This window comes from Ammospiza nelsoni, chromosome 4 (genome assembly GCF_027579445.1).
Source record: "Ammospiza nelsoni isolate bAmmNel1 chromosome 4, bAmmNel1.pri, whole genome shotgun sequence".
NCBI lineage: Eukaryota > Metazoa > Chordata > Aves > Passeriformes > Passerellidae > Ammospiza > Ammospiza nelsoni.
Window position 1 is genome coordinate 30,146,403 of NC_080636.1, and position 21,087 is coordinate 30,167,489.

The window sequence follows — 21,087 nt, forward strand, 5'->3', positions numbered from 1 at the left end:
GCCCCGGGGCCGCCCTGCGCCGCGCCCGCCCCGCCGCCGCCGCGCCCGGGCCGCTCCCGCCATGCGGCTCTGGGTGCTCCTCGGCGTGCTGCTGCTGCTGCAGGGAGCGCTGCCACACGGTGAGCCGCCGCCCGACGGGTCCCCCCGCTTTGCGAGGCGCCACCGGCTTCCCTTTCTCCAGCCGTACCCGCTGGCCCGACCGTCCCGGGGACCGGGAGCGGGAGCCATCACGGGAGGGGGGGCGGCGGGGCTCCCGTCCCGCTGGGCAGAGGCGGAGGGAAGGCGGGTTGCTCGCGTCGTGTGAGGCCAGCAGGTCGCCGAAGCCTTCAGGCGAAAATGTGGGTTTGGGAATGGGGAGAGGCGTTGGCAGCAGCCCCGGCTGCTCCTGCCGCCCGCTGTCTTTGGGGTAGAACGTTTCAGTCCGCGTCCAGTCCCTGTGGCGCCTGAGGAGGGGACACGGCTGGACGTGGGACAGTGTTGGGTGTGATGCTTGGATTTAAAAAACAACCAAAAAATTTTGGCTTTCTGCATCGTTGTTCGATTGAGAGCATCGAACTTCACTCATAACTTGAGTATTTTGAGAAAAGTTCTCATAACTTTATTCTCACAGCCGCTTCAGGCTGTGAAAAGTCTTGGTGGGGAAGGGACATCCGTAACTAATTTTTGATTTAGGTAGACTTTAATTAACATAAGGAAGACTCTTTCCCCCTTGCAAAATGTAAATGAACTTATCAATACTTATTGGGAAGAAACAACAAAAAAGTTATTCCATGGTTTTTCACTGTGGAAGGGCTTGGGGATCAAGGCCTGCATAACGCATGGAAGGGTTTGCAGAGAAATAGGAGGCAGGCTCTTGGGTGCGTGGTGAAAGGCAATTACCACAAATACTTTAGTAGGTCATAAGGAAAACATTCTTATAAGAACATAAAAAATCCTCCACCCTAAGATAAACATAGAGAGAATTTGTCAGAGGAGGCTGTAGAGTCTCCAGCCTCTGGGAAAGTCAGAGCTCAACTGGGCATTGCTCAGAGCAGCTGAGCAGAGATGGGAAGGGAATTCCAGAAGCCTTTTCCAGCCTAGTTTTTCTCATGACTACATGCAGAGGAATTGCACTGTGGATCAGATTGATGCAGGAGAGGATTTCTGCTGAAAGATCTGGTCTGTGTATACCACATCAAGAAAAGTGGTTTCTATTTGAGAAATAGACAATAAAAACAGAATAAATTGTAACTTGGGTTTCAGAAAGATTTCCCAAGACGCTGTTCTTGTCAATTTCTTATGTTTATGCTGTAGTGTGACTGGGTGCTCCCCGCTCTGCTATCCAGAAGCTTAGCAATGGAAGAAAGTAACCAAGTATATTTAATAAGAATTTCTCGTCTAAAGCTAAATGTAGAAGTCCTAATGTAGGAATTGCAATTTCAGAATAGTCTTCCTAATTTATATTATATTGATTTATGAACTAATGAAACATGCCCCTCCAGATTGGCACTGTGTTTGGATGATTAACTTCTTGTTTGAAGTATCACAAATGATGAGATGTGTCCAGCTTGTTCTGTTACATTACTTGTAATCACAAAGACTCTTTCCTCGTATAGTAATCCTGCTGGTTAATTATACTTCATGGTAATCTCACAATTTATTTTTTATTTATATTTTAAAATTTATTTTTAAAATGTATGGTAAACTCACAATTAATTTATTTTCCCCTCAAGGAAGAATTAATCAGTATAAGTTGAGAGAGTTCTCAGTCTCTGATGGTGCCAAGATGTGGCATGGGACCTGCCTTGTGGGGTGGGTATGTCTGGTGGACAGTGAAGGTGACTCCCTTGTACTTGTAGGAGACCAGGCTCACTTATATAACTAACACCTATTTTGATATTGTTGTGTGGGTAACATTTGTGAGAACGAGGGGCAGACATTAAAGAATAGGGTAAGACAAATACTGTCAACCAGGAGCAAAGGTGCTGCGTGATACATTTCTGTGGCATATGGATGCATAGTCTCCTACTTTGGCATGATGAGTTATTAGGGAATGTACTGTTGTAGCTGAAAATTAGTACAGTGCCTCTTTAGAACCAACTGCAGGAGCTGATCAGTGGTAGAGATGAGGCATTTTCTCAATTAATATTTTTTCTAATTCTTAATTTTATTATATTTTATTATATAATAAGGAATGCTGTTGCACTAAAGCAGTGCAACATTAGGCAGTGCAATGTTATTGAAACAGTGAGGGCTCAGTGCATACCTCTGGTGAAAGAGTGAAATATCCCAAACGTGACATATTCATGTGCTTGCATAAATGGGCTGGTTGACTTTGTTCCCTTTCTTGGGAAAATCTTGCAGATTGCATAAGGAATTGGAGGATTCTTGGTGATGGTTTCTGTGTTCCTGGAGGGATTTTATTGTGTATCCTCTTTACCTTGGGTGATACTGTAGCAGTTAATTTTGTTACCTGGCATAAAAAGACTTAATTCAGGTAAGACAGAAGACCGGATTGTGAGGTGCAAAAGAGGTGCTAGTAGTGGTGCTAGAAGTGGTCAGTAGATATCTGGAAAGCCAAGGGAGTGTCGGGGAGGAGCATGGCCACAGCTTGCTTGGAGCTCACCCCTTTGGGAGGTGCAACAGAGGCAGAACCAGGTTTTCTGTGTAGGAAGGTAAGAGCTCATCGGATGTGTTTCCTGAAATGCCCCTGCTGTCACCTGCAGGGAAGGACAAGGTCAGGCAGACAAGGCTCTCACTGAGCGGCTGGGAGTGTGGTGTAGGAGGAAACTGTGAACTCGCTGAACTGCAGAAACATGAAACAGAGGGAGCTTGTGTGGAGAGGAAAACTTAATCTTGAGAAAATCAAAACCAGGTTTCTGGCACTTAAAATTGGAAAGCTTTCATAGGGGAGTCTTTAACAGTTTCTTAAAGGCAGAGTCTCAGGTGTGGCAGAGCACACAGTATGGGATGAAGCATTTCCTAGGGATGAGGTTGCAGGGTCCATGTGCCTTAGAAATAATGTCAGGATCAAGGTTGGCAAAAAGCAGTGGAAATGTCAAAGAGTAGTTGGAACAAATTTCAGTAGGGTTTGATAGGGGGGGAAAAGAAAAGGGATGGCTGAACCAAAGCTTGTGTGCTGCTACAGAGTCATCTGGAGAGTTCAACAAGGAAGTGGAATGGCCAGTTTGAAATGGGAATGCTTATTCAAAAGGCTTGTGGGGCCTGTCAGTGGAACCTCCCAGTACTAATGCACAGTAGTGGGATGGAATTCCACTAAGATGGAATAGCTTACCCCAGGAAGAAGTGGCAGTATGTGTTGAAGAAAACTTTTGTGTTAAATCTGTTTCCTGGTGGTAAAAGTCACCGGGGCTGAAATGCCAGCCCTGTGGAGAGGAACCATCCTGGTAACTGACCACCCAATGTGTAGTGACTGCTCTGCTAAGGAAAACCAGATGGGCAGCAGGATAGAAAAGCAAAAGGATGCATAACTTCCCCTCACGTGGGCTGGGTCACACACGTCGAGGTGTGGTGCAGAATGCAATTGTTTAGATGGCCACAAATAATGACTTAGAGCAGCTATTCAGAGAGCCCCTCAGAAGAGCAGCAATTCTTGACTTGCTCTGGAGCAGTACTCAAGTAATTGGATTCAGATGTTGTTGTGGAAAGGCCTGACTGTAGTTCTAGTATTCTTTCAGGAATAATAAAAGACAAAGAAACCACTGATGTGTTTAATTTTGGAAGGGGGAATTACATAAGAGGAGGAGGCTCCTTAACTCACATGTGGGTTAAATATAAAAACCAGAATAAAGCAGACCAAAAGAGCTTGAGAAATAGCTTACAAAAGGATAAAATCAGCCATAAATACTTTTTCTTCTTCTGATGTACCATGATGGGGCAGGGAGACATGGCTGCAGAATTTTTATGACTGGTAGGAATGGGGGATAAGAAAGAGCATCTATAGAAAGTGAAATTTAAAAATTTATCTGTGTACACCCATGTTCCCTATGGAGGTGCTTGGAGAGGTTTTAATGGCAAATGGTGACATGGTAAACATAGAAGAAACTTAGAGTGCAGTATCCTATGAAGCACTGTAAGAGCAGGTTCTGAAATATAATTTTTCTCTATGGGGAGAATCATTAGAGCATATCTCATTAACATGGCAGAAGAATCAGTGATAGAGAAAATTAGAAACATAAACTGTTTAAGTGCCAAGATATTATGATATACACCTGAGTTGCAAAAGAAATTTGAATCTGAAATTGGTGAAGCCTTAGCCCAGATACTTGTCATTACTTGTCTTTTTCCAGAGAAGGGCAGTGAAGCTGGAGGGTCTAGAGGGTAAGTTCTGTGAGGAGAGGCTGAGGGAGCTGGAGTTGCTTAGCCTGGAAAAAAGGAGGCTCAGTGATGACTTTATAACTCTGTACAGCTACCTGAAAGAAGGTGGTGGCAAGGTGGGGTTTGGCCTGCTCTCCCAGGCAGCAAATGACAGGATGAGAGTACAGAGCCTCAGGCTGGGCCAAGGGAGGTTTGGGTTGGACATTAGGAGGAATTTCTTCACAGTAGGCGTGATTAGACATTGGGATGAGCTGCCAGTGGAGGTGGTAGAATCACTGTCCCTGAAGGTGTTTAAGGAAAGACTGGATGGCACTGAGTGCCATGGCCTAATTGACATTGTGAGTTTTGATCAGAGGTTGGGCTCGATGATCTCGGAGGTCTTTTCCAAATGAAGTGATTGTGTCATCACTGCATATCACTATATCACATCAAAGAACTATAGCTTTCCAGTGAAGTGGAATATCCCAGTATTTTACAATATTTGGAGGAGGTAGAGGCACAAAGCCAGATGTCTGTATTCTGTAAATTGAACTAATGAATTACTGTAAAGTCAGTATGGCTTTGGCATGACTGCCTTTTTCTTTCTTTTTTTTTTTTTTTGGTTTGTTTGTTTTTGGGGTCTTTTTGTTTGTTTTTTTGGGGTTTTTTCATTTAGAAGTTTTGTTCTTTGGATCTGCTGAGGTTCTGTAAGGACTTTTTGTAAGAGTGTGGCCATGGATGAGTTGGTTGATGTAGTTGGATTCCCAAAAGCTTTTATTTTAAGCCTGTTGTAAAAGATTCCTTGGGAACCAATGGGCTGTGAGACAAGGGAAGACTTCTCATGGAATAATAACTAATAGGAAATAAAGATTAGGAATTAGTCTTTTTGCCATATAGATAGAATTGCTTTTATCCAGCTGAATTTAACAGGGATCTTGTAAGGCACATGCTTTTCAGCATGTTTAAGTACCTGTTAAAAGAAAAGAAAACTGTCAGTAAAGAGTTGTAGAATGATCTCTCAGTTTTGAAGAACTGGGCAGGGAAAATAGGACTTCACATTTCATGTTGGTGGATGCTAAATAACACAAACTGTTCTAACTTCATGTATGCCTTGATGGGTTTCTACTTATGAATTTTTAACCAATACTTCCTACGTAGGAAAGTGGTCTTGGAATTACACTTGATTATTTTTAAAAAAGTCAGTTCCTAATATTGCTATCTTGAAAAGTAATGAGCTGTTTAGACAGGAAAGAAGACATCATTGATATGTACAACTAGATCTGAGCATACCTTGAACCCGGTGTACAGTCTGCTTTTGTGTTCTTGCCATCAGCCAAATGTGGTGAAACTGAACTGTTGTAAGATGCATTTTCTTTACAGGAACAACTGGAGTAGGACTTGTCAGTCTGGAAAGAAAATCAGTCAAAAACCTTGAAGTTCTGTAAAAGTATTTGTGTTGGAGAGAATGTTATTGGAGAAACATGAATATTTATTTATTTAATACAAAAACTAGAAGGCATCTGGTATTTATGTGTAATTTGTGTAATTTTCAAAATTGACCAGACAAATCAATGAAGGAAAACATCCAAGGACAATATAAAAAAAAATACAAGAAAACCCCCCAAACCAGCCAAGCACAATAAAATGATGACAGCTGTGGTTCACAGACCCCTTGAGCTAAAGGTTGTTGGAAGCTCAGGAGAGCAGTATCAAAGGAGCAGAGTGGTTGCCCTGTTCCCTGATTGGCATCTGACACTAGGTGGTATCAGTGCAAATCATTTTGGCCTGACCCACTGTAGCCTTTCTAATGTAATACAAAGAAAAAATGCTACAAACTCCTGGTTTTTACATTTGTGCTCACAAGGCCCTGTGTTGTTTAAAAGAAATGTGTTGTGCATCAGCCTGGACTTGGAGAAGTCAAAGCTCACTCACTGCAAGGTGTCCAGCTGGGGTTTGAGGAGTGTCACAGGAGCCATCAGTGGCCGCAGTCTGGAAGTCCCGCTGTTCATACTGGCAGCCTGTACCAGTTGTAATTATGCTGACTATAGGAGTGTGCTGAGTTTTTCATTCCAGAGGGAGCCTGTTGATTGATTTGTACAATGAAATACCTCAGTGTTTCCATGTGGAAAACAAGAAATAGCTGTCAGGTGCAGTTAGTGGTGTTTCTGGTGTCTGGCAAAAGCAGTTTTAGGCTTGTCTCACAGAAGGACTGTGCTTCCTGATGTCAGTTAAAGTTGGAATTTTTTGTTTGTTTTTATTTTTAAATATTTGAGACACCTCACTTTTTCTTTCTGTTTCCTTTGTTTGTTAAGACAACTGGGCATCCTTGTCTCTAGGAGGTAATAAAATATCTTATTATTTGTCTCTAAATAAGATTCTGTCTTCATCTGGACTGTCAAAATAAATGGCTCTTACGGAGAAGTGACAACTTAAGTAAGTCACCTTCAAGTGACTGAAGTATCACTTGCATTTCAGTAATTACTGTAAACTAAGAAACCTGCATCAGTATTAGTATTTTATAAATTGCCATGAAGTTTTATACTTGTGAGTTCTTCATGTGTCCCTTGTGGAAGTGTGGTGTGTGAAGAGGCCATGCAGAAGTGATGGGCACGTGACACAAATGTGGAGAGCTGGTGTAGCATTGAGCACTGCATGGCAACGCCAGGAGGTGGAAATGACAAAAGTGGCTGCAGATAGAAGTGCTGTATTTCTTTCCCTTACCATTTGTAAAGTTTTCATACCTTTCATATTTCTCTGTTTATGTAAGTGTATATTTTTCACATGTTCTTGAAAGCTCTCTTCTTTTTTTTCCTTTCTCCCCAGGAAAATGGGTCATGGCAGACTTTAAAAACTTAAGGAAATTAACTCTTACTAAGTTCTATGCATCTTTTCTAGGAAGAACAAAAGTTCAGTTGTTCTCTGGGATAATAAAGACGATTTTTTTTTTTTCCCCAAAGGACTATATACACTTTTTTCTAATCAGTAACATTGCCTACTTTTCTTTATTTTACCAGTCATTGGACAGCCTGCGAAGAGTAAGCGTCCCAAAGAACCCGGAGAAAACAAAATTAGGCCTGTTAACAAGAAAGTAAAACCCAAGAATGCCAAAATGAAGGAGAGAGAGTCTGTGGACTCCTCTTTGAAGTCTCAGTCCATACTGACACAGGTGATGGATAAAGGTCATTTCCAGAAACTAGCTGCCACCATAAGCCTGGCTGCAGGACAAAGCATAGAGCTGCGATGTAAGGGGAGTAATGTTACGTGGAGCTATCCTTCTTACTTAGACACCTTTAAAGACTCCAGACTCAGGTAAGCTATTTTTCATTTTTTGCAGGAAAAATGCAGAACATTTTTTCTCTTACTGTGTTCAGCACCACTGGTGTGGTAGTTTGTTTGTGTGTTCATCTACATTTTTACAGTCGCGATGTTCTATTTAATCATTTTTAGTGTCCGCAAAAAGGATGAGCAATTTTTAGTCATCACCATTTGCACTGTGAGATAGTCTTACAGCATGTGAACTCTGTTTCCTTCAGATGAATCTAAAATTAAGATGTTGTTCACCATTTGCTCCAGCCACAAACAGGGAACCATGTTAGGGCTGGTCCAAAGTAAAACTCTCAAAATGTGTGTGTGGATGTCAGGTGCTCACTACCAACTCTGTTGCTCTGCAGAGACCTGCTCTGTGTTGGGCTGTACTGGTTGCTAATGTGGCTACCAGGTAAGGTTGTAAGGTTAATTTCCTGAAGAGACTCAAACCCACATCTCTTAACTAGCAAAAAATACACCAGCCTTCATGCTAAGGAGCACGTGAGAGTAGTGGTTCAGTCAGAGTTGCCTTTGCAATGAAATTGCAGGGCTTGTGTTGCATCCGGGTTTAATGCTGAGGGTTATTACTTTAAAGTGAGGAAAGCTTTTTCTTTCATCTTGTGACATCTTAATGAAAACCGCAGAAAGATTTGTTAGAGCAGGAAGAGGAACTGACTGCCCCACCATCTGAGTGTCCTGTTGCTCTGAATATCTTTTCTGAGACTCTCCATACATTACCTTCCTGTTTTTTTCAGGGTAGTACACATAGATAAATGTAGATTAAATGTAGTAATTTAGTTCTGTATTAGAAAGAGGAGGGGCATATAAGGAGCTTAAGGATGTCTTGCACAGGCATTTTATTGCTCTGAGAAGTATTTGTTTTCAGTGGCTGCTTTATGGAGACTGTGAAGCACTGTGAGTGATACCCAAAGAAAGAACAGTTAGGAGCTTTTCTTGGATTATGAGGTGAGAGGGACACAGAGGTACGAGTCAAGATGTCAGCTCTTGTCCTGTTGTTCCTAAATGAAGTCCAAGTGAGTGTGCTTTCACTAAGTCACTCAGGTTATCTGAATCTCAGTGTTCATTACTAGTACATTATTTACAGGTGTGATGTTACCTTAAAATCACTCCCAGTTAATTAGTTTTTCAGATATATACTTCTTCTTTCCACTTCTGTTTCCCAAGGGGAGTGTTGATGAATGGCAATTACCTAGCACATCCTCCTGTAATTCATGAGCCAGTTCTCTGTGCCATTGTTTGCATGTCCCTTGCTGGCTGAGGTGCTCAAGGACTGCCCTGGCTGAGTGCAAGGTTTCTGCCACAGTAAGTTACAGCAGCAGGCTGGTTCCTGCTGTGGGCTTATCACAGCAGTATCTGTCCAAAGGCCTCTTTAACCTGCTGCTGGTTGTTCTTTTGCAAGGAATGCTGTTCTATCCCGGTTTCTTTCAGCAGGTGGCGTTTATTAGCTGCAGCACCGGCCTGCCCTCCAGCAAGCAGGGCTGGATGAGCACGCCAGCAGGGAGTGTGCGTGTAGTGGTGGTGGTGTTGTTCATAATGTTTTGTGCATTTGCAAATAGGTTGCTGGTGTGGTTTGGTCCTGTAGACCTCCAGGCCATGCCATCTGTGTGTCAGAATCTGGCATTGAAGAAGGCAGGGTGAGTATTCAGGGTTTTTGGAGAGGAATCTGAATGCTTCCTAATTAGTTATTTGATTGTGTATTCTTCTCATGCAAAATTAAGTTCCAATAAATTGAGATAGTTTGGGAAAACAGAAAAAATATATTTATTTCATGACTATGTAATTTTCTGGTTTCCAGTTTGAAGTAGTTTGGGATCCTTCAGCAATTTACATTTTTGTACTCAGTCAAGTTAACAGTGGTAGTTTAACCATACAACAAAAGGTGGTTGCGCCACATAAAATAAGTGCTGTAAAACATTTTGACTGGGGAGATGTAACTTGCCTAAACATTTCTTTTCTTTTAGAACTATGTAAGGCATATACTTAAGGATCTGTATTGAAATATAATGGTCATTGCTTTTGAAATAAGCTGTTAAAGCAGTAAGGCTGTGTTTGACTAAATAATCACTTTTGAATACAAGCAGAAGATCCTAAAATTAACTAGAAAAACTGAAAACATAGATTAGAAGCAGATTTCAGAGTCACAGAATAGTAATAATTTATGGAGACATTGACAACAGAATCCTGTGCAATGTCTCCATTGTTACATTTTGATCACGTTTTTAGCATGGCTTTGCTAATTATCTCAAGGTCTTTGCAGTAATAGGTGCCTGTGAAACAAAGTCTGCTCTACAGAATGTGAAATTAGAAATTTGTGTCCTGTGGTTTCAGAAAGGTTTGATGGATTTTAACTGGAAGTACCATAAAGGTACCATGTTACTCAGCTCAGCTGGCAGTGTTTGTGAGTGAGCTGGCAATAGAAAAGGTCAGCATAGCTATGACCTTTCCAGAGGAGCTCAGATCTTCCTCATGGAATATGCACACCATGCACCAAGCATCAAATGCAACAGGCAATTTAAAAAGTTTTATTAATATGTTACTTTCATTATTTTAAAACAAACTGATGAATATAGGGCAGAGGGGGGAGATTCAGAAAACTTATTAGCAAGTAATAACCTGCAGCAGAAATTGTTTAATCTTCTAGGTAGATGTATGTCCAGTATCTTCTAACATTTTTGAGTACTTAAAGATCAAGTATAAGATAATCCCTTCATTACCAGATAGTGAGGTGTGGGGCAAAACCCAAGCTAATTAACTGGGCTTGGCCTTTTTTACCTCAGATTTCCATGTAGGTCTTGCTGGACTTGGGGCACTGGTGCAAACCAGAATTGATGGCAGCAGCAGGGGGATGTGGTGGGGCCAAAAGGAGGTAATGGAAAATGAAGAAGGAGTGGGTTGGTGTGCCAGAGGAAAAGTGAAAAGGAGGAGAAACACTGCTGATGAGATCCCTGCAGTTGCTGGGGACTAATGACTACAGTTCTTCTGTTCATAGCAACAGATGCTTAGGCATCCAGTCACTACTTTCCCCTTAAATAATAGAAGGTATGTACAAAGTCAACTACTCTGGCATTTTAGCTTGCAACTAGTTAAATTTAGCATAAATGTAATGTGTTTTCTATGGGTGGTTGCAAAAAGAAGTAGGGATAAAACCCAGATGTTTTGCCTCCATTCTATGGTTACCACATTTTAAAGTCACCCATATGGTAAGGAGAGTACAGCAATCTGGGGAGCGATATGCCTTTTCTAAAGAGGAAGATTTTTGTTAGAAAAGCCATTTCTGTAGTATTAGTGGCTATGCTTTCATTGAACTTGTCCTTGTAGGCGTACTCTGCAACGTGGTAAATGAAATATTTTACTTGCTGTACTACAGAGTCTCGGTTTTTAATGGGTCTGGAGCTGTTACATGCGCTATAATTACCATATCTGAGGGAGTGAGAGATGCTGAGTGAAAAGGAGGAGGAGGACTCTTTGGCTGCTTCTTGCTGAGATTGAGCAGAAATTCAGCCTTTCCACTGCTCTAACTGAAGTACACCACAGTACACACTGAGACAATTTACTCAGCTTTAGAGACTGTAGTGTGCCATACAACTCTTGAGAGAAAGCTTGAATCATGCAGATATGGTTCCCCGCTTAAGGACACACATAAGCTTGCTGCAGAACTTCAGCATTATCTGTAATGCTCTCTTGCTTTGTGCAGCACTTAAATACTTTTTGTCTGAAAACTTTGGGTGCTAGCAGAACGGGCCAAAAACATTGGTGGTGTTAACAGTCAGAGGCTGCTCTTGCACCCCTAGTATGGAAAGGCTGGAATGCTGTTTTGTAAGACTGTGAATAACAATAACTGGAGGCTCACCCAGAAACTGGATCTACAACATAAGAGAGGGATAAAAATAAGGGCAGGAGGATTTTCCCTTTACTAAAGCTTTATAGCAGAAAGCTGCTCTGACTTCACACAGTCTCTGTGCTGCCTGGCTGGAGCCTGGGTCTCCTCTGCTGAAGGCAAGCTGCTTTTGACTTTGTCTGATAAGTAAACTGACACAAAATGGAGCTGCTCTGATGGAAGAAGCTGGAGCAAACAGCTGGACGTGCATCACATGTACATTCCTGTGAGAGGAGATGTCTGCACAGGAGCACTCCCACAAATATTGAGGAAACTGGGTGTGGTGGGGCCCAGAATTAGACTGAAATTAGACTGCTTTCACTGAATGCATCTCACAGGCTTAGTGGGATGTCACTTGTGCTCATGTGTATAACTGAATTTGATTTTGCTGCTTGTGCTTTGAAGTTTTAAAGCTAAGGATTTTTTCTTGTGTAAAACAGCAAGATGTTATGTTCCTGTCCTAATGAGTGTGTATTTGACATAAGCTCTCTTTTGTCAGTATGAATGCAACTACTTGAGAGTAGCTGGGTAGATGCTCTTTGAGTGATGCTATGTACTGTCTTTGTAGGGATTTTTTATATAAATATATTTTTTAGCTTCTAAATGTGGCATAGTTTTCTCACAAAAAGTCTTCTGAATTTTATTTAAAGTTTAATACGATGAATGTATGGAATAAGATTTTGGGCTATGTTTCTAGTTTCTTTAAACAGTCTGGTAATGTTTGTATATACATGCATGTTTGTATATACAACATTTTTGCTTTGTGACATCTACAATGCAGCAAGGTTTTGGCTTCTGGGTCAGATTTCCCAGTATCTAAAATACTAATAAAATACTAATGAAATTATACATTTCCCTGGAAATATTGGTTAGCTGCAGGATTTACCATTTATACTTTATTTTATATGGCTTGTTTTGTCTGCTTAATATGGTCATGTCTCAAGTTTCAACACCTGCACTCTCAGATGCCAGGTTTTGTTATTGCATGTTTGTGGATGACTGCCTTGCTAGGTTGTTACTGAATAGCTTGTTCACAGTTAAGAAGAACACACTGTACAATAATTAATTAACTCTGACCTTATTTTGCTATCTGTTGGGATTTCAAGCTATAGCTCAGTGTCTGCATTAATGATTGGAGGCAGAAGAGTTCTGGCATAATGGTTGCTCTGTATTGTAGACATTTATTACTTGATCTTTGGAGAACATTTTATTCTAAGGTTGTCATATAGCCTGTGAAATGTGAACTGTGAAACTAAACAGTAATAATACAGACTAGGACATGTTTTGGGTTTATCTTTTCTTCCATTTGGGTATGATACACAGCATGTTCTCTTGCAGATAGGAATCTTTCAAAAGTTATCCAAAAACAGAAGATAGTTTGTAATGTGAGGTAGTGCATATATTAAAAATGGAAAGGCTAATGCACCATAGTAAAATGATTCTAAAAAATGGAATCAGACATGGTTGGGTAGAGCAAGTGCTTTAGTGGATAGGAATTGTGATTTGCCTGTTTATTGAGGCAGGCCTCAAAACTGCCCTGTGGTGGATCCATGTGTGTCTATGTTGGTGTGGGTCTAATGGTGTCTGAGGGCTTACTGGAAAAGGCAGCTCTCAGTTATCTGTGTTTGAGGTGTGTATTTTAATCTCTGAGCTGCTGGCCTGGCTGAAGGCTGAGATTTGGGTTATGTGAACTGCTGCTTGTGATTGCTGCTAATTGTGCAAACTGCTGGCAGAGCACCTGGGGAGCCAGAACTCCTGGGAAGCACATGCAGCTGAAGTGGTGGCCTGTTTAAACAGTTATTCTGCCTGCAGGGGACAGTTAAACAAAACTCTTAAAAAAGAATAACATTTTCTTCAAAGATGCTAATCCTGGAAAGAAATTATTCAGTCAGGTATCTGCCTTACAGAAAAACTACCACAATAGTAAGGATTAGGAGGGCAATAAATATTCAAAAAAACCCACAGTTGAATGAGTATGAGAGCTTTTCAGACTTAATGCAAGGTGTATATTTGTCCAAATCCCTTTTAAAACAGTAAAAAGAAGTTCATTATCAAATACCTAGATTAGAAAAAATCATTCCTGACTTGATTAGAAAGAAATTACCTTGTAACTCAATGTCTTGCAAAGTAAAGAGGGAACCCTTCATTACCTAGATCCACTACCATGAGAGGCAGCTGGTTGAAAATAATATTTTTAAGGGTTGGAGCAGCAGCAGAGTGCATTAGTACTGCCACGTGGCTGTGCTGACAGCATTCCCTGAGAACTGGTACTTTTGGGCCATTGCTTTTGCAATCCATCAAAAGTCAACCCAGTAGACTGCCAAGCACACCACCATCTGTCTGCCAGAAAGAGCCAGGAAGGTAAACTTTAAAATATATTAAAAACTAACAAGGTGAGACTGTAGCTGCTGTATTTCATAATACAGGACCTTTGCCTTTTAGAATAATTGTGAGTATCTATGTAAATGTCTACATATTTATAAATATTTGCACATTTACAAATGTCAGTCCACTGAGAGATGTGCCTGGGAAATTCAGGAGAAGGAAAAAAAAAGGCAAATCAAGTCTGAAATAATCACACAGGCTGAATTTTGTGTAGTTACGTGATGGCACTGCCAGTTCACTTCCAGCAGTTCTCAGGGTCATGCTCTAAAACAGCCAAGGGATGTGGAGGAAACTCCAGTGAGGTGGCTTAGACCACAGGTGTACGTCTTGCAAAATGACTATATTTGCAGGACAAATCCAGGCTGAGGTAGCAGCTCTTTGCAAGTGGAAACTTGGACTGGTATGTTAAAATATGGAAAAACATTCACACTGAAAGCAGGCAGAAATTATTAAACTCTCAGTAGAATACCTGCTACTAACTACTTGTCAATTATCTTTGTTAGATTTTCTTGAAGCAGTGTTACAGTATTGAAAAAGGACTGAGGTGCATGTGGGTTGATGTGTAGAATGAAGGAACAGGCTATACATGGACAAACTAGGCCAAAACATAGATGGACATATGGCCTAGAACAGTCACAGCCCATTTTCAAAGTGGAGACTTGAAGGAATCCAAAAATGAACTGTACAAGACTTTTACAAGTTCTTGTATGTAGTTAAAATCAATAAAAGTGCTCATGTAAACAATCTCTGCTGGAGCAAAAGGGGAAGTGGCAACAGAGCTCTGAAAGTAAAAAGTGGTCACTTGCAGAGAAGGAATAAAAAAATCAAAAGTGGAAATGAGCTGACAGAAATATACAAGGAAATACATTTGTGCTTGTCTTTGCCTTTTGTTTTTATTTTTCCACAGCATAAAGCAGCTTGACAGGCACAGTCAGCTGATCCTTGCAAACTCCACTGCAGCAGACACAGGTGAATACAGCTGCTGGCTTCAGCTGTGCAATGGTAACAAATGCAGGAAGGATGAGACTAAAACAGGGTCAACATACATCTTTTTCACAGGTAATTAACTCACTGGGGGATTATTAGTGGAAATATATTTACTGGTAAGGCAGGAATAATGCTATATCAGTGATTTCATTGTCAAGATTTTACTGCCACAGTTTTCATCTATTTTTAGTGGATGTTAAGGAAGATTCTGTTGGTGGGCAGAAAATTACTTGCTTAGTGTGATTTTTTTTTTTTGAGTCCATTTTCCCTCAGATTATGCAAAATATCCAAAGTAAAGGATAATGCAATGAAAAGCACATACTTTATAACAGACTTTCTGAGGATTTTCTACAAAACTAGTAAAAAATGTTATAATTCTTGAAAATGTGTCTTGATAAAGAAAATAAATCTGTGCAGAAGATTAATTTTGTCATGGCATTCAGATGACCCCATGGACTCTCTCCCACTGTCACTTCATTCCAGTTACTTGCAGTGCCTTAAAAAACTCAGTAAGGCCACAATTTCTCTGAGGAGTCCTTATAGCATGTTGAGAGGCAAAACACTCTTCAAGTGCTCGTGATGTCCCCCAGAGCCTGTGCACAGTTTGCAGCTGCTTGGTACAACAGAGCTGAAATCAAATGGTTCATTTTTTCTTCTGGAAAGCGTTCCGAATAGTAAAACAACATTTGATGGCTCATTAGAGCTAAAGTATTCATGGCTAGAAAATGTTCTAATACAAAATGTTAAGATAGGATTGTTTGCAATACATTTTGGAGTTAAATTGGACCATGAGAAAGAAGAGCTTAATGTTTTTAGGATACATTCCTTAGAAAGGCTGGAATAAACTTTTCAGTCAAATTATTATATAAATGCTTGTGCTAGAAAGAGGAATTTCAGATTTAGGTTTCCAAGAAGCATGCCAATTACAGAAATACTCCTTAGCTGTGATTCTGAGGGCACTAAATATTTCTTCTACTTAGTACAGTAAATCAAACATTTTGACTAAAAGCATAGGTATAAAAAGTTGTAGCTTCAAAAAGTATGTTTTTCTAATAGTCCTTATCTTACCAGTGGTGATGGGATCCAGATAAGTACTTGGAAGCTTACTAGAAGACATTCCAAAGATTTTCTTAAGATTAGAAAAATACTTCATTTTTATTTTCAATTTAATGTTTCTTTAATGCAAGCAATGCTCTTTTTTCTTTTGTGGGTGCATATTAAAATTAGGCCAAAGCTTTTTGTTTTAAATGTTGCTCACAGCTATTTTCTCTTGTCAAATGTACTTTTCTTTCTGTTTAACCAAGATGTAATTATTTCTGTAATTATCTTATCTCTTCTGCACAGACAAAGAGGAGCTTTTTGTACCTACTCCCAGTTATTTTGAGGTTGTCTACCTGAACCCAGACAAACCTGCAGTCATCCCGTGCCGTGTTACTACTCCTTCAGCAAAAGTGACTCTTCACAGGGAATTTCCAGCAGAAGAAATTGAAACAGATGGAACTGATATTTTTTATGATGCAAAGAAGGGTTTTGTCTTCCAGCACCCTACTTCTGATCATAAAGGTATTGTCTACTGCAAAGCAGAGTCACAGGGAGCACCTCAGATTTCCATCAAATATCACCTACTATATGTGGAAGGTAAAGTGCAGTTTTCTCTGTGCTTAAATTGACTCTTCTGCCGATACTAATAAAATAATTTTTAGAAAGTAAAATAAGTAATATAATGAGAGTTTTAAAATCTTGATCAAAAGCATATGTGATAAAACATTTATCAAGTTTAAATTCCAGCAAGTTTCCCAGTTTAAAGGGAAAAGTTGCAGGTATAAAACACCTGTTGCATTAAGCAGACTGAGTTCAAAACTGACTCTCAATTTTATCAGTGTATTTAACTTTAGCAGCTAATTTTTTGTTTCTGAACACTGTCTCAGTTCCCAAGGGCCCACCCTCAACCACCATCGCGGTGTCATCGGGTAGAGCCGGAGTTCGTGTTGTCTGCACCGTCCTTGGGGAGCCAGATGTGGATGTGAGCTTCAGGTGGCAGTATCCAGGGCAAGAGGTGAGAGGTGTATGCCCTGCCTGAAAGGGTTTGTTCTTCACAAAGGCAGCATTTTGAATGCTTTTGCCAGTTCAGGCATGCTGGCAGGAGGAGGCAGCATATCCCCTTTCAACTTCAGCCTATCTTTCCCTGAGAGTCTCCCTGAGAAGTCACACAGGGATGAAGCTGGAGAGCCCTCTTAGTAAAAATCAAATTCAGCACAGCTCACTCCTCTGTCAGATTTCCATTCCAAAGATACTTTTCCTCTGGCAGGATTTCCTCAGACAGGGTCAAAGCCAAGCAGCATCAGGAGGCAAGGCACAACGTCCACCGCTGCCTCTGTGTTTGATATCCCTTCTTTCTCCATGGCTTGGGTGCATGAATTATCCCAGCACAGAATTTTTAAGCTTGCCAATATCCTGAAGCTGAATCTGCTTCTGCCCAGCCTCACCTGAAAGAATCCACAGGAAACACAATGTGAATCTGTGGTCTGTTTTCTTGCACAAAGTAAGATGTATCTGACTAGTATTACTGAAAGTCCCTTCACTTTTCCCTCTAACCACCCTCACCTGTTATAGCAGGAGCTCATTTCTTAATCACTCTAGACCCAGCTTGGCCTTCCAAAACTCTGTATCTCATTAGTGTCCACCCTAGTTTTGCATCTTTCCCAGGCTGGTTTGCTGACTGTTACTGGCCCAGCTGTTCCCAGTGGTTTTACTGCACCTGATGCATGCTGGCATGTGCATGTTTACACCTCTCTAGCACTGATAGAACATAAACAGCTAAAGCATGCAGGTTATCTCCCTTGTTTGCTGTGGATACCAGAGCTGCAGTGCAGGGCACATGGGCTGTCAACAGAGGACTACACCCTCCCACTGCTCCCACCTACGGGGTGAGAGAGGCTTTGGCCTCTGGCCTGCCTCAGTGCTTATCCACTAGGGTAACGTATCCCAGCTCCAGCTATGCCTGGGGATAGGGAGGGGAGAGTTGTGTTGGGGTTTCTGCCCCAACAAAAGGATCAAGTAAATGTCAGAGTAGAAGCACTGCATACTTGTTGAAGACTTAACATTTATTGAGAGTGTTCACATACTGCAAAGAAAAAAGGTGAGGTGGAAGGAGAAGAGACAGGACCATCAGTGATGCTGGTCATGTAGACCTTTTATACAAGAAAAAGGACTGACATTGTTCTAAGATTCACTGGATGTGTCCATTGATGCTGCTGCTTTCAGTGCTGGGAGCTCAGGAGTGGTTTTGTCCCAGCCCACACCATCCAGCAGCTGGGCTCTCACCTACTGCCTGATTCCTGAGCAGAACCAGCACATCAATCCCTGCTTGTCCCTAGGTATGGTGCATTGTGGAGACCCTCCTTTTACCTCTGTAGTCAGTAACCTCTCCTGGTTTTTCTCCACTCAGTGGTTTTTTTTTCTCTTGTCCCCACTTTGCCACTCCCTGACAATTGCTGTGAATGCATACAGATCCACCCTTAATCTGATTCCATGCAACAGGCTTCAAAGCAGGCAGTTAGTTTGAGGAAAAATGGACTAGCAAGAGCCTAACCAGGCAAACAGGGTCCACTTTGTATAGTCTTTACCTTCACTTTCAGCAGGGTCAAGGAAGTTCCACTTGCTATATTTAAGAAGTAACTTAGACTTGAATTAAGTGTGCAGTATTACTTGATAGTAGATAACACTTAGTTTTCAGGCTTGGAGCAGGAGGCAGACCTTTGCTAAGTAGCTTAATTACTTTAAAGGTTTAAGAATTTTTATTATATTTACAACTGCCAAGAGTTTTTATGGGATTTTTTTTCTGAAGCTGGTAATGCCTGCCACTTCCTAGGCATTCACTGACTGCAAAGTGACTCATCCCTAAGTTTCAGGAAGACTGAGAGCTGCCTTTGTACTGGTCATTTTGCAAGTGTGAGATTGTAGCTTTGACTCTGCTTAAGTGTCTAACTTAACCTATTGCTACATCTAGCTTAAGCCTTGTAGCATTCATGTTGGTAAGTGGTTAATCCATCTATGTCATGAAGCAAGGGAGGATGGTTTCCACACAGAAATCTCTCTTGCATTTTTATCCCAGCTGTTGGTATAGCAGAAGCCAGTGTGCTTAAAGCTGCTGACTAGCAGCTGCTGGATTTTGGAAGAAAAGAGACTGCCTCAGTCTATCATTGGGCCAATTTCTCTTATCCAGCATTTTGTGACCTCCTGAGGTGCCAGGCAGTGTGACCTCATAACCAGTCCATTAGAGAACTCCCTTATAGAATTTGAAAAAAAAGCACCTCTTATTTAATAACAAAAAAAATCCAAACCAAAACAAAACCAAAAAAACCCAAAAAACCAAAACAACACCAACCATGAAAAGGCGTTATTTTATATAAAGGGGCTGGGGGGGGCAGGGGTTGTACTTTTGGCTTTGAAGTTACATATACATTTTGGAAAGCAGAATGTGAAGATTAACTCAGAAGTATTTGAGACTTATTACTGTTTGTTTCTATGTTATCTGATGTAGTGTTTTCTAAAACTAGAGGAGGAATTAGTTTTCAACATGTGACCTACAGCTATTCACTGTGCTAAAAGAGAATGAAAGCTCATTCCTACCTCATGCCACTGCTGCCTTCTTTTTGAGACATGCCTGAAGTCTGAAAATGAGCTCACACATCTATCTTGACACCTCCCCAGGACACCCCACCTATTTGATCAGGTACCTAAATGCAACTTTAGTTAAGTGGCCTAAAACTGAGCTCATGCACAGGCTGCAGGCAGAGCTTTGGCAGGCCCAGTTCCTGTGCTTGGAGTGGGAGAGCCATTGCATTATTCTCATTTGGCATAGCTTATTTAATCAATATTTAATGCAGCAATGTTGCTGCCACTGGCAGACACCTTCAATTCCCTCACTTAGGGCTGACTTTTGAATATAGGCTCGTACTCTCCAGCCTCCTGCTTTGAGGTGCTGGGGTGGTGTCACTAAATACACTTTGTGAAATCACCTGTTTTATGTGGGTGGGTTGTTTTTGTTTTGTTTTGTTAACAGTCCGGGAGGCCTGTGATTATTCAAAACTTCTGGAGATTGATAAACAGAGGAATTGGCCATACTACAAGAATCTCAAAGAGTGTTCTTCTTGTGGAGGATTTTGAAGACACAGATGTGGGAAACTATGTTTGTATAGCTCAGAACCTACAAGGAGAAACAACAGTAGCTACCAAAGTTGAACTGAAGTGATAGAAAAGACTTCTGATTGTGGACTGACCTGTATGTTATTTGACATTATAGCCATTAATTTTCTTTATTAATGTTTAAATGTAACCTCTCTCTCACTGTTTGTTTTATATGTCAGTGCATTTCATGTTGACTAGCTTGACAGGCCACGACAGAGTTGACTCTGTCCAGCAGTAGTGAGTAGTGAGCTAATGAAACTACAGTGAAGCAGTAAAGTGTAAGTCTGAACATGCCTAGGGTGTGTGCATGTTTGCAAACAGGTGCTCTTTGGGCTTTCCTTTGCATATGGCCTTTCCCTCAGACTCTTGCAGGAGGTCAGCCCACTGTGTGGAATGTGCAATTTTAACATTAAGAGTACTGTACACGTTTAAAACAACAACAACAAAAAAGCAAACTAAAAAAGCCTTGTAACAAAGTTAGCCAATAGCAGTTGTTTATTTTGCAAGAATAATTAAATTTCTGAACATTATGAAAACATAAATGTGTGTGTGCTCATTTTCATAGGTGTGTAAAGACAACACAAAATTTTCTCTCCAGGTGAAGATGAATACCCTCTAGGACCTTAATATATATTTAGTATCTCCAGAGACTTGTAAGTAGTTGGGTATGCTCGATTTTCCTTATGTTGCTGCATTCTTACACCCCTACAACATGTAGCTTACTTAATAGTTCACTCCTCTTTAGATGTCTGGTGTTATGTTTAGCAAATTAGGTAGCAAATTATGGTTGCTAAAGGTAAAACTTGCATTTATTTATATATTAGCATTTACCGAACAAAAAAAAAAAAGGCAAAAAAAGCAAACATTAGAATAATGTTCAGTTTTACAGGAGAATTTCCTCTTAGGTTAATAACAAGTTCAACTTCATTGTATTAATTTACTTAGGAGAAAAGGAAAGATATTTTCATTTACACAGAACTATACCTGGATAAATAAGCCACTGTTTTTCTCACCCTGGGTTCAGT

The 21,087-nt window shown here is 40.8% G+C and overlaps 1 protein-coding gene across 1 annotated transcript; it reads left to right on the top strand.

Moving 5' to 3' along the window:
* The first annotated feature begins 58 nt into the window (after positions 1-58).
* On the top strand, positions 59-20,581 carry PDGFRL (platelet derived growth factor receptor like). The gene is made up of 6 exons (XM_059471460.1): positions 59-119; positions 7,311-7,605; positions 14,793-14,944; positions 16,217-16,510; positions 16,801-16,928; positions 19,938-20,581. The coding sequence occupies exons 1-6, from the start codon at positions 62-64 to the stop codon at positions 20,124-20,126; spliced, it is 1,116 nt and encodes a 371-aa protein (XP_059327443.1). The 5' UTR covers positions 59-61; the 3' UTR covers positions 20,127-20,581.
* The last annotated feature ends 506 nt before the right edge of the window (positions 20,582-21,087 follow it).

Coding starts and splice junctions, on each gene's coding strand:
- PDGFRL (XM_059471460.1), top strand. CDS start 62: ATGCGGCTCTGGGTGCTCCTCGGCGTGCTGCTGCTGCTGCAGGGAGCG. Junction 120..7,310: donor GCAGGGAGCGCTGCCACACG/GTGAGCCGCCGC, acceptor TTATTTTACCAG/TCATTGGACAGCCTGCGAAG. Junction 7,606..14,792: donor TTTAAAGACTCCAGACTCAG/GTAAGCTATTTT, acceptor ATTTTTCCACAG/CATAAAGCAGCTTGACAGGC.